The 21,982-nt window shown below is 41.1% G+C and overlaps 1 protein-coding gene across 1 annotated transcript in view; it reads right to left on the bottom strand.

Moving 5' to 3' along the window:
- Positions 1-21,982, bottom strand: part of SORCS3 (sortilin-related VPS10 domain containing receptor 3) — a 618,532-nt gene that overhangs the window by 106,071 nt on the left and 490,479 nt on the right. Inside the window, exons 8-11 of the mRNA XM_011977522.1 lie at positions 19,952-20,041; positions 11,361-11,540; positions 1,859-2,005; positions 170-272 (exon numbers count right to left, since the gene is read on the bottom strand). Coding sequence (XP_011832912.1) covers positions 170-272; positions 1,859-2,005; positions 11,361-11,540; positions 19,952-20,041 — 520 coding nt within the window. The remainder of the gene's footprint in view (positions 1-169; positions 273-1,858; positions 2,006-11,360; positions 11,541-19,951; positions 20,042-21,982) is intronic.

Genomic DNA, 21,982 nt, shown 5'->3' with positions numbered 1-21,982 from the left:
CTTTGCATCTTAGGTTCTTGGATGGGTTTTGGGGAATCCTGCATATTTTCTGGGGAGAGTGCCCATAGCTTTCATCTGATGCTCAAATGAGTCCAAGATCCAAAAATAGGTGACACATTTATTCTAGATACTCTCAGTACGGAAGACGCCCAGGGAACGTTTTCCTTACCTGTAGCCACCACAAGTCCTGGGGCTGTCTCCTTGCTAGAGATTCTTCCTGAGGAATATGGATTTTCAGAGAGCTGCAGGTGCAGATGTAAGGAACAGAAGGGCTAAAATGGAGAAGGAAATAGTTTCATTCTAGGAAATTCCAGACACCTGTACCCCTGCCCCACGAGAGATGGGCTTCCCTATGTTCAGCTCTCAGAAATAGCAAGGCATTGGATGGTGAGTCACACAGTTTTGGGCAGAAGACATCCACACCTGAGACAGCTGGCATGCTCAGATTAGAAGCTCCACTGAGTACCTTCCATAAACGCCCTCCTGCCTCTGCCCCCTAACTTGAATCTTATGCCTTTCCCTCTCTTCCTCACCCAACCTATCCAAGGTCCAGTTCATGGCTGGCTTTATGAAGCCTCCTTGACCATTCCTTCTACCAGGATGACACTAACATTCTCGCATTTCTGATCTTGACCATCATTTCTGCTTCTTGGAGCTCTAAGGGCCCTCCGGGAGGAGTGAAGAAGGGAAGCTATGTGAACTAGGCCAGGCCCTCCACCTTCTTCAGCCAGATTGTCTCCGTCTCTGTTTTATGTATTTTGCTCCTATTTATAATTTTACTTAAAATATTTGAAGCCATCATCTAAAACCTATATAAGTCTGTGTTCTCTATTTATTCACTTATTTATTCATCTATCCCCATTGGAGTGTTCTTAAAAGGGCTTGGGGATTTACAGAGATATATTCTGTACAATAAATACAAATAAGATGAAGAAATAGAAAGAAAGAGAAAATCAGATTAAAATAAGATGAATCCATGGGTAAGGTTTGAGGGAAAAAATATCATGCTGTGACCAATTCCTAGAGGTAAGCAGGCATTTATCTCTGACCCTCCTAGTACCCTAAGCAAAAATTATATGGAATAAAGCTGAAAATTACAAAGGGAAAGGGTGTCATTTGCCGTATTTACCATTGTAGTCCCAATTTTTAACATAGGGTCTAGAATATGATAATATGATAAGTGGTTAATAAATCTTTTCGAATAAGTGGCAAGAGGTAACTTTTTGCTCAGAAGAAACTAACCATTTCTGGGACCTTAAAATTGTTTCTTACAGAGGTCCTTATTCAGAGGGCACTGAGGGTTGTGGATTTTATTGTCTTGCCTCCTCACACAGAGCAGAAGCACCTGGAGCCAGAGAAACCATCTCACACATCATGTCTTCCATGGTGCCTACCCCAATATTCCATCCAATAGGAATCCTGGAAATGTTGATAGATTAACTGTCCAATATGGACATTCCAGCCTAACTCCTCCCTGCACCGGAATCTCAAAGCAACTTTTGTTTGCCTCAACATCTAGCAAGAATTTACCAAAACACAATGCATCATGTCAGTGTCAGTTAATAGATGTATTACTACTACTGATCTGTGCCTGGGACCCTTGGGCACAGGCTCCTTCTCTTACATGTTTCTTTGCCTTACTACGAGATGGAGCACATAGTAGATCCTCAGTAAATGCCTGCATAATTCAACTGGTGCTGCAGTCTGAGTCCACGGACCAATGCCCTGCAAGTTTTAGAAAATTACTGCACTGCACCACCTGAGTTCCTAAGACCCTCTGATGAAAGAAAACCCTTGACACAGCTTCCCCAGGTGGCCAGCCTGCCCTGTGAACTTCCCATGAGGCTGAGTGACTGACCAGCAGGCAGTGCACCGGGCTTCCTCTCAGGTCCACATCTGGAGCTTGCAGCAGGCGCCAATCCCTGCCTTTGTTGTAAGTGATATATGTCTTCACCTGGTCGTCCACCTTCTTGTTTGCCAGAAATATCCCTTTGATACCTGCTACCTAGGAAAAAAGGTGAGAGATGGAGAACCATGCTGGGCCAACATGCCTGTGGTCTTGGAGAAGTCCTTAGAGAAGGCCCAGAACCTCCCATGGCATGTTGGGGTTCCAAGCAGGAAAAGAAGAAACATGATAGGAAACATTGAATGCCATGTGGTCTCTGAAAAATGTTTAAAAAGTTCATCTCTGAACCTTTTGTCACCCCCCTAGATGTCCCTTTCTATGCTTACCCATCTGCTTTTTCCCACTTTGCTCGTCTCTGTACTTTGTTCCATAGGACTTTATCTTTAATTAACTATTAACATTCCCTCTGAGGTGGGAGTGGCTGACAAGAACCGAAGGAGTTACCCCTTCCAGCAAATAATGTGTTTCTGCTCAGGCGAGGCCCATAGATGGGTATTCCCTAACGGTGGAAGCTGAGGCACTGTGATTAGTAGTAAGGAAGATACCCTGGGGCAGATGATCCAGCTTGGAGGCCTGGCATCTGTCTCTTTCCATGCCACTAGCTCACTGTGTGACTTTGGATAAATCCCACATCCTCTGTGGGACTCAGCCAATGGTCGCTTCGAAATTGGTGGAATAAGCCCTCTTCCTCTTCTTTGTCCCAGTTGGTTGGCAAAGGATCCCTGAGACTATGTAAAGCACTCACCAGTGTTCCCATGCTTTGAGATTTGCAAGCCTTTGATATTTTGATAGGAAAAGAGCATCACCACAAAACAAGCAGCCAGAGGATTAAAGGAGATTTATCACCAGAAGGGTTCTAGGGTAAGTACAAATTCTACTCAAACTTTTATTCCTTATATTCTACATGATGGGCAAGAAAAGCAGATATTTAGAATGACAACGTCCTGCATCAAAGAAAGATACCCTTAGCTCTTTTTTCCATAGAAGTTATAGCATGTTTCAAAGGCAAATAGCAAAGAGCATGTTGCTAAAGACAATTCAATTAGTTTAAATATATATAAACAATAGGTTCAATGGCAGGTTTTGTGGGTGATACTCAGATATCTTTAAGTTTTAATTGGATTTACCCCCCATTCTTCCAGTATCATGGTTAACTGAGGTTTACTCACTTCGGAGAGAATGGCACTGGGAGAAAAGGCCAAGAGTTTCACAGAAGTGAGGCTTTTTTTTTTTTTCAAATGACATAATTTAATTGATGAAATAAAAAGTCTTCTTTTCTTAAGTAACCTGATTGGCCTTGAAAGAGAATGTTGGACCAAATAAGAATAAACAAACAAGTGGACAGAGAGTGTCAGGAGGAGAATAGAATTATCTGGAAGGACACCACCAGGGGAATTTGACAAAGGGCCAACAATAGAATTGATTAGATTCCTACCTGGAACAGTGGGTATGTAAGCAGAGAAACCAAGGGAGGGGAGGGGCATGATGCCTGAGCCATGCCCTCGCTAGAGACCCCCTCCCTGCCCTAACGGCTTAAAGTCAGGGCCATTTCGGGAAAGACGGCATCTCAAATGCTCATCTAGGAGCTATGAGCCTCTCAGATCACCTCAGTCTTTAAAACCAACTGCAAAGGTGCATCTCCTAAACCTGAATACTAGTCATTCCTCACAAAGAATGGAATCTGAGATTCTCTAGAACCTTCTACCTGATGGAGGTCTTTCAGTGTTCTGTTTAGTCACAGAGCTGATGCCTTTTCTGTTAGACCCCCAGCTAATGATTCCAGAGAACTCACTCCCCTAAACCAGTTACCCTCTCCCACATATACCCAGGGCCTTGCTATCCACTTCCTCGATGAAAATATTTGGATCAGACTCAGACACCTTGGCCCTGGTTCAGTTTTTCCCGGGGAGCTACTGTGGCCCCCTCTGATGCCCCCAGCTCAATGCATCAAAGAAAGAATTCCAGCCACTCAGCAACCTCCTGTGATCTTCCGGGTGAGCAGGTTAACAAATTAAACAATCATTACCATTATCATGTTTTCCCACTGAGTATACCACCACTTGGACAGGTATTTTCTGTGTGCCCCACATATTCTGAGAACAAAACCAGCAGAATGGGGACTAAAAAGATGTAGCAAGGACAGACTCCCAGGGAACCCACTTGCAGCTCTGAAGGTGTTTCTCCTGCAGTTGTACATAATGCTGCAGCAATCTCCTTCCTGCCTGAAAGAAACGGAACATTTCCCACTTGTGTTTGGATAGTTCAAAGCCCTTACATTATTACTGAATCGCTTTTTGGCTTCATGTCTTGTACAAATGGACTGTAAGTTTGAAGGGTACTTGGCTTTTGTGTGTCCTAAGCCAACAGTTTTCACTTTTTGACTGCAATCCAAGTAAGAAATACATTTATGTTGCAACCCAGTGGATTCATACCCATATATGCATGAATGTGTACACTTGTATGTACACATATACTTCTAAGACAAAAGTATTATGAAAGACTACTTACCCTCACTAAATGCAATGTAAAGGAATTGGAGAATGAGACATGCATTTTTACTTGTCTTCCTCCAAGGAGGTACAGAGCAGTGAATTAACTTTAAACATACTTCCTCCCACTGTTGTTTGAAATCAGATGTTTGGCTACTGCTGATTATTTCAGCAGTCCGGGGGGAAGGGTACCAGCCTGTGATGGTGCCCGCAGAAGAAGACAATACAAGGTGTCCAGCATGTGTGGCCCACTTTCCCTCTGGGAATCAATTTGAGTACAGAGGGAAACTGACAGCAGGCCCCTTGGCGGAATGCTGAGTCCAGGTGGCATGGTCATCTGTTGGTCACCTCCTAGAGACCTCAGGACAAAGAAGCCAGGGCTTTGCTGAGAAAAGCAATTACCATGATCTGCCTTGGGCTGTCCCTAGAGTCCCACCTGTGGTTAGGGGCTGAGGAAGGTTGGTTCAGGGAAAAAAGTCCCTGTGGAGTCTGTAAGCAGCTGTCCTTCTGGCCCAATAAGGGTAACTGAAAGTCATGATAAAGCAGAGAGAAGACGACAGGCTCTAGGGAGAGGAAAGGTAAGGAAACATCAATAAGATGGTCAAAGAGACCAGAGTACTGAGACTGGCTGGGAAGTTTCTTTTTTCTTTTTTTCTTTCAGATGGTGTTTCACTCTTTCACCTGGGCTACAGTGCAGTGGCGTCATCTCAGCTCACTGCAACCTCTGCCTCCTGGGTTCAGGCGATCCTCCTGCCTCAGTCTCCTGAGCAGCTGGGATTACAGGTGACCGTCACTACGTCCAGTTATTTTTTTGTATTTTTAGTAGAGAAGGGGTTTCACCATGTTGGCCAGGTTGGTCTCGAACTCCTGACCTCGTGATTCACCCACCTTGGCCTCCCAAAGTGCTGGGATTACAGGCGTGAGCCACCGCGCCCGGCCTGGAAGTTTCATTTTATCCATCCAGGTATACTGGGTCCAGTTATTTAGTCACTGAAGAAAAGCAAATCGCACCTACAATGAGTTACCACTAAATCCCTATTGGAACAGCTATACACACACACACACACACACACACACACACACACACTCTCTCTCTCTCTCTCTCTCTCTCTCTCTCTCCCCTCCTCTCTCTTTCTCTCTTCCTCTGAAACGAAGCAAGTGTTGGTAAAGATGTGAAGCAACTGCTACTCTCGTACCTTGCTAGTGGAAATGCAAAATCCCACGGCCACTTTTGGAAAAATTTGGTAGCTTCTTATAAACATATACTTACATTCAACTCAGCAATCCTACTCCTAAGTATTTACCCATGAGAAATAAAAATTTATGGTCATGAGAATGTTTATAGAAATTTTATTCATAATCACGCAAAATTTTAAAAAGTAACCTAAACGGTCTTCAGCTGGTGACTGAAAAACAACCTCTGTCACATCCACACAACAGAATGCTGCTCAGAAACAGAGGAACTGATGTATTCCACAACGTGGGTGAATCTCAAATGCATTATTCTAAGTGGAAAAAAGTCAGACTGAAAAGGTTACCTACTGTATAATTCCATTTACTCACCCTCTAGAAAAGGCAAAACTAAAGACAAAGAGAAGTCAGGTGTGTGTGTGTCAGTGACTTTGGGGTAGAGAAGGGTGGACTACAAAAGGGCAATAAGGGAATATTTGGGGTAATGGAACTGTTCTATGTCTTGATTGTGATTTGTGCACACATTTACACAGCAGAATGCACAAATCAAAACTCACAGAACTGTATACTAAAAGGGTAAATTTTACTAAACATAAATTATACCACCATAAAAAATACAAAAAAAAGAAAAAATGAATCATGAGAAAGCCTAAGTGGTTTGTCAAGCAGACGGATTTCTTGAAATGCAGTACCACTAGCTGTGTGATCGGAGCCAAGCCACTAAATTCTCCGCATCTCTGTAATCTCACAGGCACAATGAAGAATGTGATATTGTGACAGATAAATAAGAAAAAAATATGTAAGTTGTTTATGATTGTGCAATCCAAAACAGTAGCTACTGACCACATATGGCTACTTGAAATGTGGCTAGGGGGACAAAGAAACTAATTTTTAATTTTATTTCATTTTAACCAATAGAAATTTGAAGAACTGATATCCAATTCAGTTATTGGCAAACTTTTAAGTTTGTTGAGAATAACTTGGGTACGTGAATCTTCTTTTCTTACTGTAAATTTACGAAATGTTAAATACCGATCAAGTATTTCTGGTGAAAATTTAGCATATAAATTGAGATTCACAAGACATGTAAAATATATCCAGGATTTTGCAGACTTATGAAAATTAATAGGGAAAAAATATAAAATAACTAAATAATTGTTTACATTGAATGTACAGTGAAATGACATTTTAGATACTTTGTTTAAATAAAAAATATTATTACAATGAATTTTGTCTGTTGTTTTTTACTTTTTAAAATGTGGGAAGCAAAAATGTGGAAGTGTGTATGTAGCTCACCTTATGTATTTATTTGACAGTGCCAGTCTAGGGCATTGCCAAGTATGCCGTGGTTATTATTGTAAGGAGTTTTAAGTTAGATGCAAAATATCCAGGAGAGCACTGAAGAAAATGTATCACACCGGCACCTCAGAGAATGTTGCCACAGTATAACTGTGGGTGTTGGAAAGAATATTTGTTTCTTGATTTATTAGGGAGAGTAATTAAAAAGAAATGTAGTTTATAGCTGGGGATGTGAAGACAGTGCAATAGAGCTCTACATGAAAAGAGTGTTATGAGAATAATGGTAAGCACACACAATAGGCTACATTCACTGTCAATACCAGCCTTGTTTTGAAGGAGTCGGCTTGACACCACCTCAAAGAAGAGATCGATTTTTATTTGGCCTTCAAGTGTTATTTTCTCCCCTAATTATGTAATTATAGTCATGACAATATTGTACTTTGAAGCAGGAATTTGAGAAAGAACAAGCAGGAGAATCTCTCTACAGCAGGAGACAACTCCAACAGATTTGAAAAGGAAATTATCTCAGCCTTGTTAGATTTTGGGGGAGTTCCGTGGGGTTGATCTCCATTGGTTCAAGGATATTTCAGTGCCAAGACTTGCAAGGTGAATTCCCAAATAAGTTCTTGTTTTCTTTATCTCCTCTCCATTATCAAGAAGAGGCTTCAGAGGTCCATGCAGAAGATGGAGTGATATACCTGTGGCTTAAGTGGTCAAGGTCAGCCCAAGTCACCTGTTACCTGAAAATTACCTAAAGACATCTCTGAACCTTTGAGTCAAGGGGAAACAGGTGTAAAGTCCTATTCTAATATAAAGTTACAAATTAACCTGGCACAGAGGAGTACATCACACGTGCAAATAGTTTCTGGGTATGCAAATATGAGGGGAAAAAAGACAAATACTTACTAGCCCATAGAATAAATGCCTGAATCTTCAGTCAAGCTTTTTAGCAGTATATTTACAATCTCCATCCCCACTGCTCTACAAGGTCACTCAACATTCATAAAATAGGATCCTTACTCATTCGACTCTGGTTCTCTTCTTATTTCCAACAATTTGTCTATAATTAAGCCAAAGTCATCTATAAGTCTCTCCAAAATCCTCAAGTTAGAATTATCCTTTTGTGACTCCACAACCTGGTGGAATCAAACCTCTAATACAAGTTAGACTGTGATAATTACCCTAACAGAGTCACTTGTATCATTCCAGTAATTATGAATCTCATGTACCAGTCCTAATATCATCAAACAAAATACACTCCATAAAAGTGTGCTAATTTAGCTGAATTGAATGTGAAAACTTACTGGTTTTCTCAGTTGCACTACTCATGGGTACTTGGAGTCCAGAAAAGTTGTAGTCTCTTTGCTAACTGGCCATATGGTACATAATCACAGTTTCTGTGAGAATTTCCAGTAAAGAAGGTTAAATTCTAATGACCCCTAGAGACCAGTTAAATTGAGCTTTATCTCCAAAAAACAGAATGTATCTCCAGGTGCAAAACAGCATTAACCTCTAAAAATCTTCAGTATGGTCACGGTCTAGATAATGTCAGGTTCCAATTTATTCACTTGATATTACATGTTTTCTAGAATCTGAAATTCAGCTACTTATCCAGCCCTCATTCTTGTCCCTGACAAGCATCTATTCCACACAATTAGCCTGTCTAGCTTACTTTCTCACAAATCAGCACCATCCATTCAGTTCTTGGCTCATTCCATTCCTATGTTTGGAATGTCTCCCACTTCTTCACTATTTCCTCCCCAGAGCAAAAGTCCTGATGGTCAGAGTGGTAACATTGAGAAAAAGAACTGCATGTGCACAGCTCATCCCCATACCCCTGCCCTTCTTTTAGGGATCTGCCTGCAAAGATCACATCCTTTGTACATCAATGCTGCAGTGTCATAGGAACAGGCTTCTATAAGACAGTCTTTGATTTATCATTCCTGCCTGGGACTGAATGGATGAATTCAATTCTGGGGTACGGTATTATCAATCCCACTTCCTTGTGCATAATTTTTGAAAGCAATAAAGCTGTGTTTGATATCCATTTGTCTTGCCCTTTGTTGCTGTCCTAATCGGTTCCAGCATTGGCCAGGTACATAAGGAACTTTGTTTACTGACCCCCTCAAAACCCAACAAACTAGATTGCAAACTCTCTGAAGGTAAAAATAAGTCATAACTCTCCCACCTTCCTCATGGGCTTGAACACAAAGCAAGGATGCAATCAATCCTGCTAAAATTGAATGGAAAACAAGATCAAGAAAGCTGGTTTTTTTTTTTTTTGAGTTGCCCTGTCTGTTATGTCTTCTCTATAGATGCAATGACACCATGCATGTTTTTTTTCTTCAATAAGACTGAAAACACAAGACCAACTTCCGTGGAAAGAAAACAAATTGCATGTATCTGGGCACATTCTTCATTTTGATTCATGCTTCATCCCATATCACAGTGTTGCACTGTTGTAAATGACCAAGGAGTTTCAGGCACCCCTTCTTAGAATAAGAGCAGCATAGTGGCAAACTCACCCACTGTACCAAGAAGATCAGAGACACCAGAATTTCTTGACTGCAAGGTCATCTGCAGCGATGCCCACCCTCCCCTATTTGGGTCTGATCACAGAGACATGAATCACAGTCTTATCTCTACGGCTTTACTTGTACAAACACGAACTTGGAATGGCCTCAGTCCTGGGAACATTAATTCAAACCCTCCCACAAGATGTGACTTATTGTCCAATAACAAAGGTGTATTTCTGCCTCCTGGTATGATTAGAGGCATAGAAATGTAAGCTTCCCAAAGGTATTTACTCCCCTTAGTCATCTCTACTAGTCTCCACACTTCCATAAAAAAATCTGGAACATTTCCCAAACTGGGACCTTGTTGTTTAAGGGAATTATTTCAGCACTTGTCAGTTACTCTCTAGGAAATCAGGGTATTTCTACTGATTTTATTTTCTGCGCAATGACATTCACTCCTTGTTTTAAAATGTACATTCATTTGTCCCATGCCTTTATGTTATCATCTCTCTGCCTAACAGAACAGGTGCAATCTTAAATATTTCTACTCCTCTCAGTGTATTAGTCGGTTCTCGCACTACTATAACGATACTATGAGACTGGGTAATTTATGAAGAAAAGAGGTTTAATTGACTCACAGTTCTGTATGGCTGGGAAAGTCTCAGGAAACTTACAACCACAATGGAAGGCAAGGGGGAAGCAAGGTATGTCTTATATAGTGGCAAGAGAGAGAGAGGGAGCGAGGAAGTTCCACACTTTAAAACCATTAGCTTTTGTGAGAACTCACTCACTATCATGAGAACAGCATGTGAAAACCACCCCTATGATCCAATCACCTCCCACCAGGTCCCTCCCTCAACACGTGGGGACTACAATTTGAAATGGGATTTGGGTAGGAACACAGAACCAAACCATATCACTCAGTAACTGAATAGCCAACTTAGATACCAATTTAGGGCTGCTGGGACTTTGACAGGCACTGCTCAGAGACCACTGTAAAGCAGAAGCCCATGCATGTAGCCACTTCTACTCCTCAAAAGGAAAACCCACAAGGGAACAGCTCACCCAGCTCCAAGACCACCACCCAGAATAGACAACGTATGTCTTTCTATGAATGACCTCAACCATCACAGTCTGTATGGGTGTGGCCACTGGTTACTGGTGAATACTGGATAATGAGACACGCCTTCATTGCTCAACTCAATCCTTCATATCCAGGTGGTCAGTCAAATTCCTTCATTGGATCTAGGACTGTCAAAGGTCACACAGTGCCACTATAAAAGGTACCACATCTTTTAGGTCACTGAAAGTAGTTTATTTTTTTCTCTCTTTCTCACTACAGTTACTACATGGAGTCACTTGGTTTCCTAATTACTCTTTAACTAGTTATCACACTTTTTAACAAGCTCAATATAAGTGACACACTCCTGTCAAGACCAGTTTTTTACCCTGCACAGATGTTGGCATCTGGTGGCATCTTAGAAAAACTCTCATTCCCACCACTGATATTCACTTTTATTTTCCTATAAAATTTGTTCACAAAACAGGACTTTCCAAGTAATTTAAGGCACATAAATAGCACTATTCCCTCCACTCCGGGTCCACAAAAGCAACACAGAGTTTACAAAGCTACTTAAAAAATCACCTATGCCAAGTACCTTAATTTCTGTCTAGTAATCAGTTGTTTATACATACAGGAATACTAACTCTGTTGAGTCAGTCACTATACTAGATGCATTACATCCGTCATCTCTCATCTCACAATAATCTCCTTAGGTAAATATTTTATCTCTATGTTACTAGAATTGAGGCATATAGAAGTTAAGTCCCTTGCCCAAAGTCATACAATTGCTAAGTGGTAGAGCTGGAATCTGAACCCAGAACTCCAGCGCTTGTGTTTATACCATTAAAATTCATGAAAAAGATAGGTCCAAGGGAAGGACAATTTTGGCTACATACCTCATACAATTCAATAATGATGTTCCCCATTAGACCTCTGCTGCTCTTGATGTTCTCCATGGCCAGAGTGAAGTAAATCCCACGCGTGTCTGAGATGTAGAGGTTGTACGTGTCGTTCTGGTTCCATTCTTGGACTGCTGCAAATACTTGGTTCTCGTCTGTACTGATGATGTGCATGTCCTGAAAGAAGATGGAAGGCTTAAAAGGCAGCAGATCTCCGTATCTCTCTGCCCATTGGGATGCCAAGCAATTACTATGACTTATGAAACTGCTGAGAAAAAGCTTGAGTTATAGGCAATGTTAAACAATTCCATGTTGAACCAAGGCTATAAATTACGAGCTTCATGATTTCTGTTCCTTGCTAAGTGACAGCAAAATGGGTGTTAGGGGCTTTGGTTGATATCATTTCCCACGGCTTCCAAGGATTCATCTACTTTCATTTTTTATTGTTATACCTAAAATTTAAGAGTTAGTGCCAACAGAGACAGACACCCTTGCCCAAGGAAGCTCACGCATGCAATGAAGACACAGCCTATCTTGTCATTAGATATTCACTCATGTTTTTAAATTCTGTAGTATGGTGGTTTACACACTTTTCTTTAGAATCTTCAGAGTCATGAGGATTGCAAGAAATGTGGCATGGAGGTATAACCGATGAGTGGAGCTCTAGACCTGCAATCCTGTTTCAATCAGAGCAGAACCACTTGCATCTGCTGTATACACGAGTTCTGTGTAATATTTTAGGAGTCAAAGGTAAGAGAGGTTCTGCTGCCAATAAAATTATATTGAAGATCACTGATATAGAGAAAAGGATATTCAACCTGGAATTTAATGTTCTGGGTCAAAATATAAGCACTGCTATAAGTAAGCCGCATGATGCTGAATGTGTCAGTCTCTCACCTAGTGAAGAGGTTGGGCTACCAAGAAAAACATCTCTTCGGGCACTATTCTAAGCCATCTAAATGTATTTTTTCTATTAAAAATGAAAATAATTTTGTGAGGGGAGTGATATGATTATTTCCATTTTACTGAAGAGCAAACTCAGGCGCACAGAAGCTTACCAATCTATTTCAGATTATATGGCTATTGAATGGCAGAACCAGGTTTTGAACCTCTGTGGTCTGACTCTAACCTAATGGATGGTTTCCAGTCATTGGATACATAACCTCTAGATTAGAGATTTCAAACTGATGACTCATGAAGTAAATATGAATCACAAATGTTTAGCTTGGCCATTTTCTGTACTGAAAACCAGAGTCTGTGGTCTTTCAGATGGAGTCAGGACCCTGAGTTAGGGTCTCAGCCCTCTATCTCCATATGTTCTTATGGTCTGCCACTTACATACTGATGTTAACTTCCTGGTCCCTGACATCATTTAGTTTTAAGCCTGGACTGGATCATTTTAATTTTTTTAATTAAAAAAATTTTACACACAGGGTCTTGCTCTGTCTGGATCATTTCTAAAATCAAATCTAGTAGTTTACAATACAAAATAATTTATAAAAGTCAGTTTGCCTGTGTAGGTAGGCACTGTACAAATATTATCACAAATTTAAGACCTTACCTAGAGAACTGACACAGTCAGGAGGACATGGATAATCCTTTGCCAAAAATGGAAGTAGCTAAAAACTGCATAAACATCCTGGTGTACATGCCAAAGAGTAATAGACAGCAGAAGGAAAGGCAACCTTGTTGCTGTGGTGGAAAGCACTGGTAAAAGGATGATGGGGGATTGGAGCTGACTGTAACTTAATAATCAGGCAGGGTCTAGCCTTTACTGTGTTTGACCAACCTTTCCTAGAAACCTTTTCAAGTAAAAAGAAACAGCAATGTCTGTAATGTCAGCACCACAGAGAGTTCCTCCAAGACGATTTACAAAGGAGTAAACCCATTTGATTTGGGCAACCTGGAGGTGAGAGAAGTAGAAAAGCAAGTTCTGGATCTTTTTATTGAAGATTCTTTGTCAAATCTCAGCCTCTGGCCTTGAACTCTCTAGGTCACCTTGACTAAGACCTCACTTGCTCATTTGTGCTTACACACCTTGTAGAATTACAGGTTCCTGCTGAGCTGCTTGAAAATGGAAAAAAAAGCTTACTCTTAAAAACCATGTGAGGAAATCGTGTTGTGTTGGTGTGGAATGAATGCCCAAGAACCCAGTAGGAGGGGAAATCGCAGCTGCAGGAAATACGAATTAAATTCACTTACCCTGTTAAAAATGCAATAGAAATGCCTGGTTTTTCCCAGATGTTTTGGTCATAAAAATGAACGAGCTAAGTTATTTTAGACTAAACTAATGTAAAAGAAATGGGAAAAGAACAACTTAAAACACCAGGGCATGGTCAGGATTAGAGGCAGCCAGGTTCGCTGTGAGTGCACATTAGGTTAATGCAGTCCTGGGGCTGTGTCACCTGGTGAATAAGTGCTCCAGGCTCTGGAGTAAGACTGCTCTCTGATTTCCAGAATTCTGACATATCTGTTTGAGAATTCCTTAATTTGCCAAAGCTAATAAATGACATTACTAAGATATAAACCTACAACCTAATCTTAATTTAAACCTAATCTTAATCAAGAAGCTAACTTTTAAACACTGTATCAGTGGGGGATATAACTTTGGTGTGCATCAAAATGACCTAGCAATCTTAAAAGCATGCAGACTTGTGCTGAGAACATTAACCTAAAATGTACATACAGAAAACCTGGCTGTCTCTAATCCTGGTCACTACCTGAGATTATAATTCAGTATATCTGGAGTAGACCCTTAGATTCTTCCATCTGAACAAGCCCTCCAGGTGATTCTGGTGCATCTAAGTCCGGGGAATTACTCTTCGAAACACTCTGAAATACATAACCTCTGTCTAAATAGGTCTCTATGGTTGAATGCGGTCAACCAACAATAACTAGAACATTCAGTCTTCAAGAAAAAGAAAAGTATAATTAGCTAAAATTGGTCCAATAGAGACCCGAACAATAATGAAGCTTATTTCTTGAACTGAGTTACCTCAGTCTAGCTCCATAGCGTGTGTCCTTGCCTTACTTGTTGGTCCTGAGAACATGCAGGGAAAAATTTGGTGCTAAAGAGAGAAATCCAAGGAGGGAAAATGCAATAAGACTAAATTTAGACTGGGACTTTACTAAACTTGGAACCTGAAAAGCATCAGACATAATCACATACATATTTATATTTGGAAAGCAATTATAAATAACATTCCCTGTCTGCTCTGCCAAGACAATAATTTGGGAGAGTTATGATTGCTTTTGAAAACTAAGACCTGTGACTTCTTAGGTGAACAATGGTGAAAATACTTCATTGTTATTGAAGCATTTTCGTATAATCTGGGCCCCATGTAACTTTATTTATTATATAAATACCGTGTTATTAAGCATCTGCCATGTGTCAGACAATGGAAATAGAGAAAAAGTAAAACCTGCCCTAAATAAGTTGTCCTCTAATGGTGGAGACATCACATACTCTAGCGGCCTTTCTCAAACTTGACTAAGTGCTATGATAGAGGTGCTAAAAATGGTGACTGGAGTACAAACGCTTACAGGTGACAATCAGGATGGAATAATCAATGAAATGTGTGGGAATCTGTGTCACATAAAAGCAGTTTTCCTCTGAAGGAGGTGAGGCAGACAGTGGCTACATCATAAGGGGTAATATGGCACACCTAACTTTTGCCCAAAGAATAGCACAAAATTATCACAAGATTTTAAGCAAGAGAAAGACATGATTAGAATTGATATATAGAGAGATTTAGTTAGAGAGGATGGGGATCCTTGCATGATCAAATTAATTGTGGAAGCATTGTGAAGAGGGGCCTTGAGAGGGGCAATGCTAGAGGCAGGGAGAAAGGCTTAAAAGGTCACAGCAACAGTCCAGATAATAACTCAGGAGGGCCTGAACCAAGGAAGCTGGTTCTCCATGAGGTCTCCAGGAGACAGACTGGTGAGATAGTAAGGAGGTAAAATCTACAGGGGGAGAAGGGAGTAGGACAAATACATAATGCCTTAGATACGTGCCTTATGAAACTCCTCTTTTCCTTTATAGAATTCACTACAATTATAATTAGTCTCTTACGTAATTATTTGTTTGATGTCTGTCTCTTTCATTAGATTATAAGATCCCAAAGAGCATAAACTATGTTCTCTGATGTATCACTTTATCTCTAATACTCACCAGAGTATCTGGCACATGGTAGACATCCAACAAAAGATTATTGAAAAATAAATGGAGTATATAAGTAAACATAGGAGAAAAATGGGATATAAGGACTATAAAGTGCAGACTAGAAGCTTAGTTTCCGACCTTGGTTAAATGGGATATCTTTAAGAGGATCTACATCAAATAGGCAGTTGGTTATGCGGTCTAGAGCTCAATGGAGAGATATGGGCTGGGGTTGTAGATACAGGAGTCACCAATATTGAAAAAGAGTGAGGGATGAAGTCACCCAGGAACCATGCAGAATACAAGAAAAACTTAGGAACACCAACATTTAGAGAGTGGTAAGAAGGGAATCTACCAAAAAAAAAAAAAAAAAAAAAAAAAAAAAAGCTCATTAAAAAAAAAACTATGAAAGAGAAGAGTATCAAGTATGGATTATTTTCATCAGTGTTAAATGTTCCAGAATGGTGAAAATCAATAAAGATGTAGAGGCATCTATTTGATTTGGCATGAAGGTGGCCACTGTAGCAATGGCTAGGGATTTTTAGTGAAATAGTGGATAGACGGATGTAAAGGCAGAGAATATACAGCAGTAGGTTGAAGAGCAAATAGGAAATGAGAAAAGAGATTAGAATTACAGATAACTCTTTAAGAAGTGTGGCCATGACACAGCAGTGAAGGATAAATCAGTATTTGGGGAAATGTAAAAACTGAGGAAACAAAAGGTTAATATCATTGTCATTATCATTATAATGAATTTTCTAAGACATATTTCCCTTTCCTCTCTTTTATTATTCAAAACAGAATTAACCATATTCTACTGTCAAATAAAAAATGGACCCAGACTTAGGTAAGAAGAGATTTTATTTGAAAAGACTTGCAATACCTGTAAGCATCTTGAAGTAAAGACAGAAAAGAATTACTTTTATGGGGGAAAGTAAAAGAAGACTAGAAATAATTGCACTTGAAAAGTAGGGTGTGCAGGTGGTATGATTGAGCAATTGAACAGGAAATTTTCTTCGGGGTCGGCTGATTCTCAGAAGGGCTGCGAAGGGGGGCTGTTCCTCATTGCCATGTTTGCTTCAGCTACCACTGCTTACACAAGCTCAAGAGTGGGTCAAAGTTCAGGGGCTTGAGGAAGGGGAAAAGTTAGTTTTAAGTTTGAGTAAGTCAAATTAGCAGGCATTTTGTCCAGATTGGCCAGAAGGACAACATTTTAGCAAATCATTTATGAGAAAAAGAAAGGGAATCCGGTCCTATTATAGGTAAACAAGGCAGACATCTGAGTCTTATCAAGTCTCATGCAGAGAGGGGGTCTGCAATAAGACATTTCCCAAACACAAAAGGGTGCAGTTTCTTAACCTTGGCTGTTTTCCAGGAGCACAGGGCTCAGGCAAAGATCAACATTTTTACTTCCAACCTGAATCCTATACGGAAAGAAACAAAAATCTTTTCTCTTGTAGAAACAATTTATTAGAGTAGTAAGTTAAGAATAAGTCTAGAATCTAAGAGACAAAAGAGGGTATATCAGGCTCAGAGTGGTAAAGTGAGGGTTTAAGGCAATATTAATTCCAAGGTCAGTCTGGGATGCGATCCCATTATGAACACTGATCTCCATGTAGGACAGGTTAAGAGCCTCAGTATTAATTGCCCCCAAATCAAAACTGTTCCTTAGATTTGTCGAGCACTTTACACTTGACCAACAATGAGACATTCATTAAATCCTCACAACTTTGTCAAACAATAGTATCCCCATTTCACAGATGTGAAGACCCGGGCTCATGGATAAGTAAGCGGTAGAGTTGGAATGAAAGCTCAGGGTTTCTGCTCATAAGCTCACCTGTCTTTTCCTAGGTTACCTGCTCCCTATCACCTGCCCCATGCCCTCTGCTGCTGTCTGCTTTTCTTTTTTTTTTTTTTTAAATTTATTTATTATTATTATACTTTAAGTTGTAGGGTACATGTGCATAACGTGCAGGTTTGTTACATATGTATACTTGTGCCATGTTGGTGTGCTGCACCCATCAACTCGTCATTTACATCAGGTATAACTCCCAGTGCAATCCCTCCCCCCTCCCCCCTCCCCATGATAGGCCCCAGTGTGTGATGTTCCCCTTCCTGAGTCCAAGTGCTGTCTGCTTTTCATGCCTATTAGACTGACAGCACCAACCTGATGCCCAGGGACTGAGTTATGGAGGGCTCAGCACAAGGCTGCGGCTCCTAATAACCCTGTTTATTGTTAATGGCGCTCATTTCATTCTCTGCCAAACACTCCAGAGCTATGGAGTACCCCAGGAGAGCACATTCTGAACATGTAAGCTGGGAGCAGAGCTGCGAGGGCAATGATGACAGGGAGCTCTTCATGCCTTTGTTTCTAAGCAAACCACCTAAAAGCATCCACGGGCACTGCATGGAACAGCAAGGACTTGCTTAAAAGCCATTTCCATTCTTAAACAATGGAAAGAACCAATCTCCCTCCACCCTCTCTGTCCCCACCTCTTCAGTTTTGACTATGAAAACCTGGGCCAGCACTGGCTAATAAAGGGGATCGATAACCATCCAGCTATTTTCACAGCAGCCCTCATATTAATGAGAAGCTGCTCTGGATGAGGTTCTATAAAAGGGACTGAGCGGATGGCATTCCACCACAATAAATTGCCTCGGGGTTGCTAATCATTAACGGAGTGTTCTAGGGTTGTGATCAATTCAGGGCCTCATTTGTCCCCACCTGCAGCCACACTGTCCAGGGGAGTGAATGGTTTGTTTTCCTGAGAAGGTTAAAAATACATAAAATGTGCACACATACAGAGATAAAATAATCCCTACCTCAGGGAGACGGCTTGGAAAGTTCTCTAAACTCATTTCCTAGGCTTAGAAACATGGGAGACTGTCAGGTTAGTGTAATGAGGCATTCTCCTTTAGAAAGAGCATAACTGTGAATTTCCCCTTTCTAACCTTATCCAAGCTGGAATACCTCTTTCCTGTTTGGGTTTAGAACATCTGATGGGTACATCCTGCAAACACAATACTACACAATGGTCCCATAAAGCTAATCAGAGAGAGGGTGGAGAAAATAAGAAATGGGTTCCCATGGCCCTTGAAGCTACTTAAAGTGATCTCTACTGACCTTACCAGCCTCTCTGCAACCCAGTCTCTCAAGATGGCTTTTTAGTTTGTTGAATGAAGTGTGCTGTCTCTTAAAATCGGGCCTATGCATATATCTTCTATCAGCTTCTCCCCATCTTTGTTTGCAGAATTGACTCCTTTATTTTTCTTGTATCAACTTAAACACCACTTTTTCTAGGAAACTGCCCTCCCTTCCCATAGTTAACTAAAACCACCTTGTATGCCAAGATGGCCCTTGAATGTGTATAACACTCTCATACCTATCATTGCTTATTCAGTATCTTTTTTTTCCAGAACATAATATCCATGAAGGCAGGGACTATTTGTATCTTATTCACTACTCTATTCGTAGAGTTTAGTTCACAGAGTAAAAGTTAAATGGAGAAAGAATAGTTGAACGGATGCATAAAAGAATAAATGAATGAATACATGCATGCATAAATTAATGAATGAATAATAGCAACTGGGGGTAGGAAATTATCCACTTTCTCATGCCATAATTCCTCCACCTCTGTCCTCATTTAACCTTTCATAATACGTTCCTTAGCACCAGCTTAGAGACCCAAGTCTTTGCCACATTACACTTGATACGCGTGCTGCCTGAGATTTTTCTGCTTTGCAGCTTCATTCAGTGATGCAATTATAACCTGTCCATTTTCACAATGAGGTTCTAAGGTCCATCTCCCTCCAGAAGCCAATGTTTACAAGGAATGGGGTCCCCAAAGTAAGCTTTATGATTTTTCAACAGAAGAGTTAAATCAAACGTTAAAATGCCTACATTTGATATTAACATTCTATTAGTTTACCCCGTTTTAATTACTCATGGTGGTGGGTGGAGTAGAAACATAGGCAATACATTTCCGTTTAGCCTTAAAATGTAGAAAGAAGCAAGAAAACCACCAGACTTATCTGTGCACTTTTATGCACACTCATATAGCATCTGTCCTCCTGCCTGAGTTTGGCCTTCTATTTGGTGATAAAGCCCTTTGCAAAAGGGAGAGCCCCTCCGAGGAGATTCCAAAGCTAGTGTTCCTTTCATTACTGCCCCTGGGAAATGACCCAAGGTTATATCAGACCTTTGAGTTACAGGAAATCAAAGCTCTTGGCTGGTACCCAGCTGAGACAGGAATACAGAATCCAGGTTGTGCACCATTAAGGGAGGCTAAACGACTTGGCGGTGAGTGAGTCTAAATGCCAACAGTCCTTCCAAACAGATCAAACCTCCCAGTTGCCCAACAAGGCAGCCTCTCCAACCCTCCCTTTGCCTGGAGGGACCCAGGACTGCTGGTGGTGCATGCAGTACCTTTGGCAACGAGTACTTAGGCAGCTTTATCTGAGCAAAGGCCTCTCTTCGATAAGACACGTAGTAGCTGGCTCTTCCACCAGTTGTTACCTAGATTGTGGGGGAAACACAAAGAGATCAGATGAGGCCACAGATCATGCACAAGTTGGAAAGTATTAGCTCTCCTATTGACGACCACAATGGGTTTGTAATTACCTTTTAGAGAATATTCCTTGCTGGCTTTGGGTCTCTAATCCCATGGCACTCTGAGCTGCTCTCATTGCATGGTACTTAGATCACAGGTGGGCAATTACAACAATCTTTCCCACTGAGAGATTCTCCCTCAGAACAGGGACTGACTCCATTTGGTCACTGTGCTCTGCACACAGTACATACCTAGTAAGTATTTTCAACTAAAAGCCGAGGAGCTATCAATGTGGGCTACACCCATGATCTATTTATTCTTTTTGAATTGTTTATTAATTCATTCCAACCACAACACAATTGTCAAATGTATTTTTTCGTGGATCTGAATAATGACTACTGTTCAAAGCTCTCATTATTTTGAAATGTAATCTCATTTCTGAACTAAGCACAGATTTCTTTCCCTCATATTTATAATCCATGTATTGAGCAGATATTTATTGACTCTTTCCATGTACAAGATACTTAAAAACATCAAAAGGTAGAGGAAGAACTCCAAATGTGAAATTCAGAAATCCTGGATTTGAGTACCAACTGTGTTATCTCTGGCTAGAAGGCTCAGGGACAAGCCCTGTAACCTCACTTGCGAAAGGATAGATTCTTAATGGGAGGAAAGTGGAAACCACTCCAAGAAATGGTCCTCTGGCCAGGGCCTGCTGAAAAGCCCTGCCAACATGGCAGAGCTCTGCAGATGGCTGCTCTCGGCCCAATTATCCTAACTCAGGGGAAATTAATATTCACAGGAGAAGATAACATGGCTTGTTCAGAGAAAATAGCAGGACAACAATAGCAACCAGGCTGCTGCGCTGAGGAGGCAATTACTCGAGGCACATGCTTCATTCTCACTAAGGTCCAAGCACAGGCTGGAGACAGGCCAGTCCTCCCAGTCTGATCCAAACCTGGCAGCCATCCACAGGCCCTGCTGGGAGCAGAAGAGCTGTAACATCTCTACTGAAGCCACCCATCTCTCCTCACTCGGGGAGGGAGATGACATCTCCCATGGCTACCCCTTGCTCTGCACAGATTGGAAGCCCCCAAAGCAGGCACCACACGCTGCCAGGTAGAGCAGATGTCAGAGTCAGCACGAAGGCAGAGACTTGGAAAAAACTTGGTGCAAAGGCTTATGCTGTGAACCAAGAAGAGAGACTGGTTTTCACCCTGATGTTCAGGGAGCAACATCCATATCTAATTACCATCATTCTTGCCTTGTATTTCAGGACTTTAAAACTTTTTTATTTTGATGCAACATCTGTTCTGAATCTATATTGTTCTGTGTTGGCTTAGCGGTGGGTGTTGCTATATTAACATCGATAGGTTGCTAGGAAGTCTTTTTCCTTTTCCAAGTAAGTCTCAAGTGCATAAAAAGTTATCCTTAGATCTGAAAACACAGTCTCCGTTAGTTCTCACATGACTGTATGTATTTGTTTAATTTGGTTTTATATTTAATTAGAAAACCAACACATGTAAACATACCTGCTAACCTAGAAACTAGATCAAAAGTTTTTAAACTTCAGCATGCATCAGAATCACCTGGAAAGCTTATTAAAACTCAAGACTCCTGGGGCCCATCTGCAGAGTCTCTGATTCAATAGATCTGGGTGGGGGATCAAGAATTTTCTAATAGGTGGGGCGCGGTGGCACACGCCTATTATCCCAACACTTTGGGAGGCCAAGGTGGGTGGATCACGAGGTCAGGAGATGGAGACCATCCTGGCCAACACGGTGAAACCCCATCTCTACTACAAATACAAAAATTAGCTGGGTGTGGTGGTGGGCGCCTGTAGTCCCAGCTACTCGGGAGGCTGAGGCAGGAGAATGGTGTGAACCCGGGAGGCGGAGCTTGCAGTG

The sequence above is a fragment of the Mandrillus leucophaeus genome, unplaced genomic scaffold (assembly GCF_000951045.1).
Source record: "Mandrillus leucophaeus isolate KB7577 unplaced genomic scaffold, Mleu.le_1.0 Scaffold18, whole genome shotgun sequence".
NCBI classification, from domain to species: Eukaryota; Metazoa; Chordata; class Mammalia; order Primates; family Cercopithecidae; genus Mandrillus; species Mandrillus leucophaeus.
Note: the sequence above shows the minus strand (reverse complement) of the source record. Positions and strands in the feature narration are given on the sequence as shown.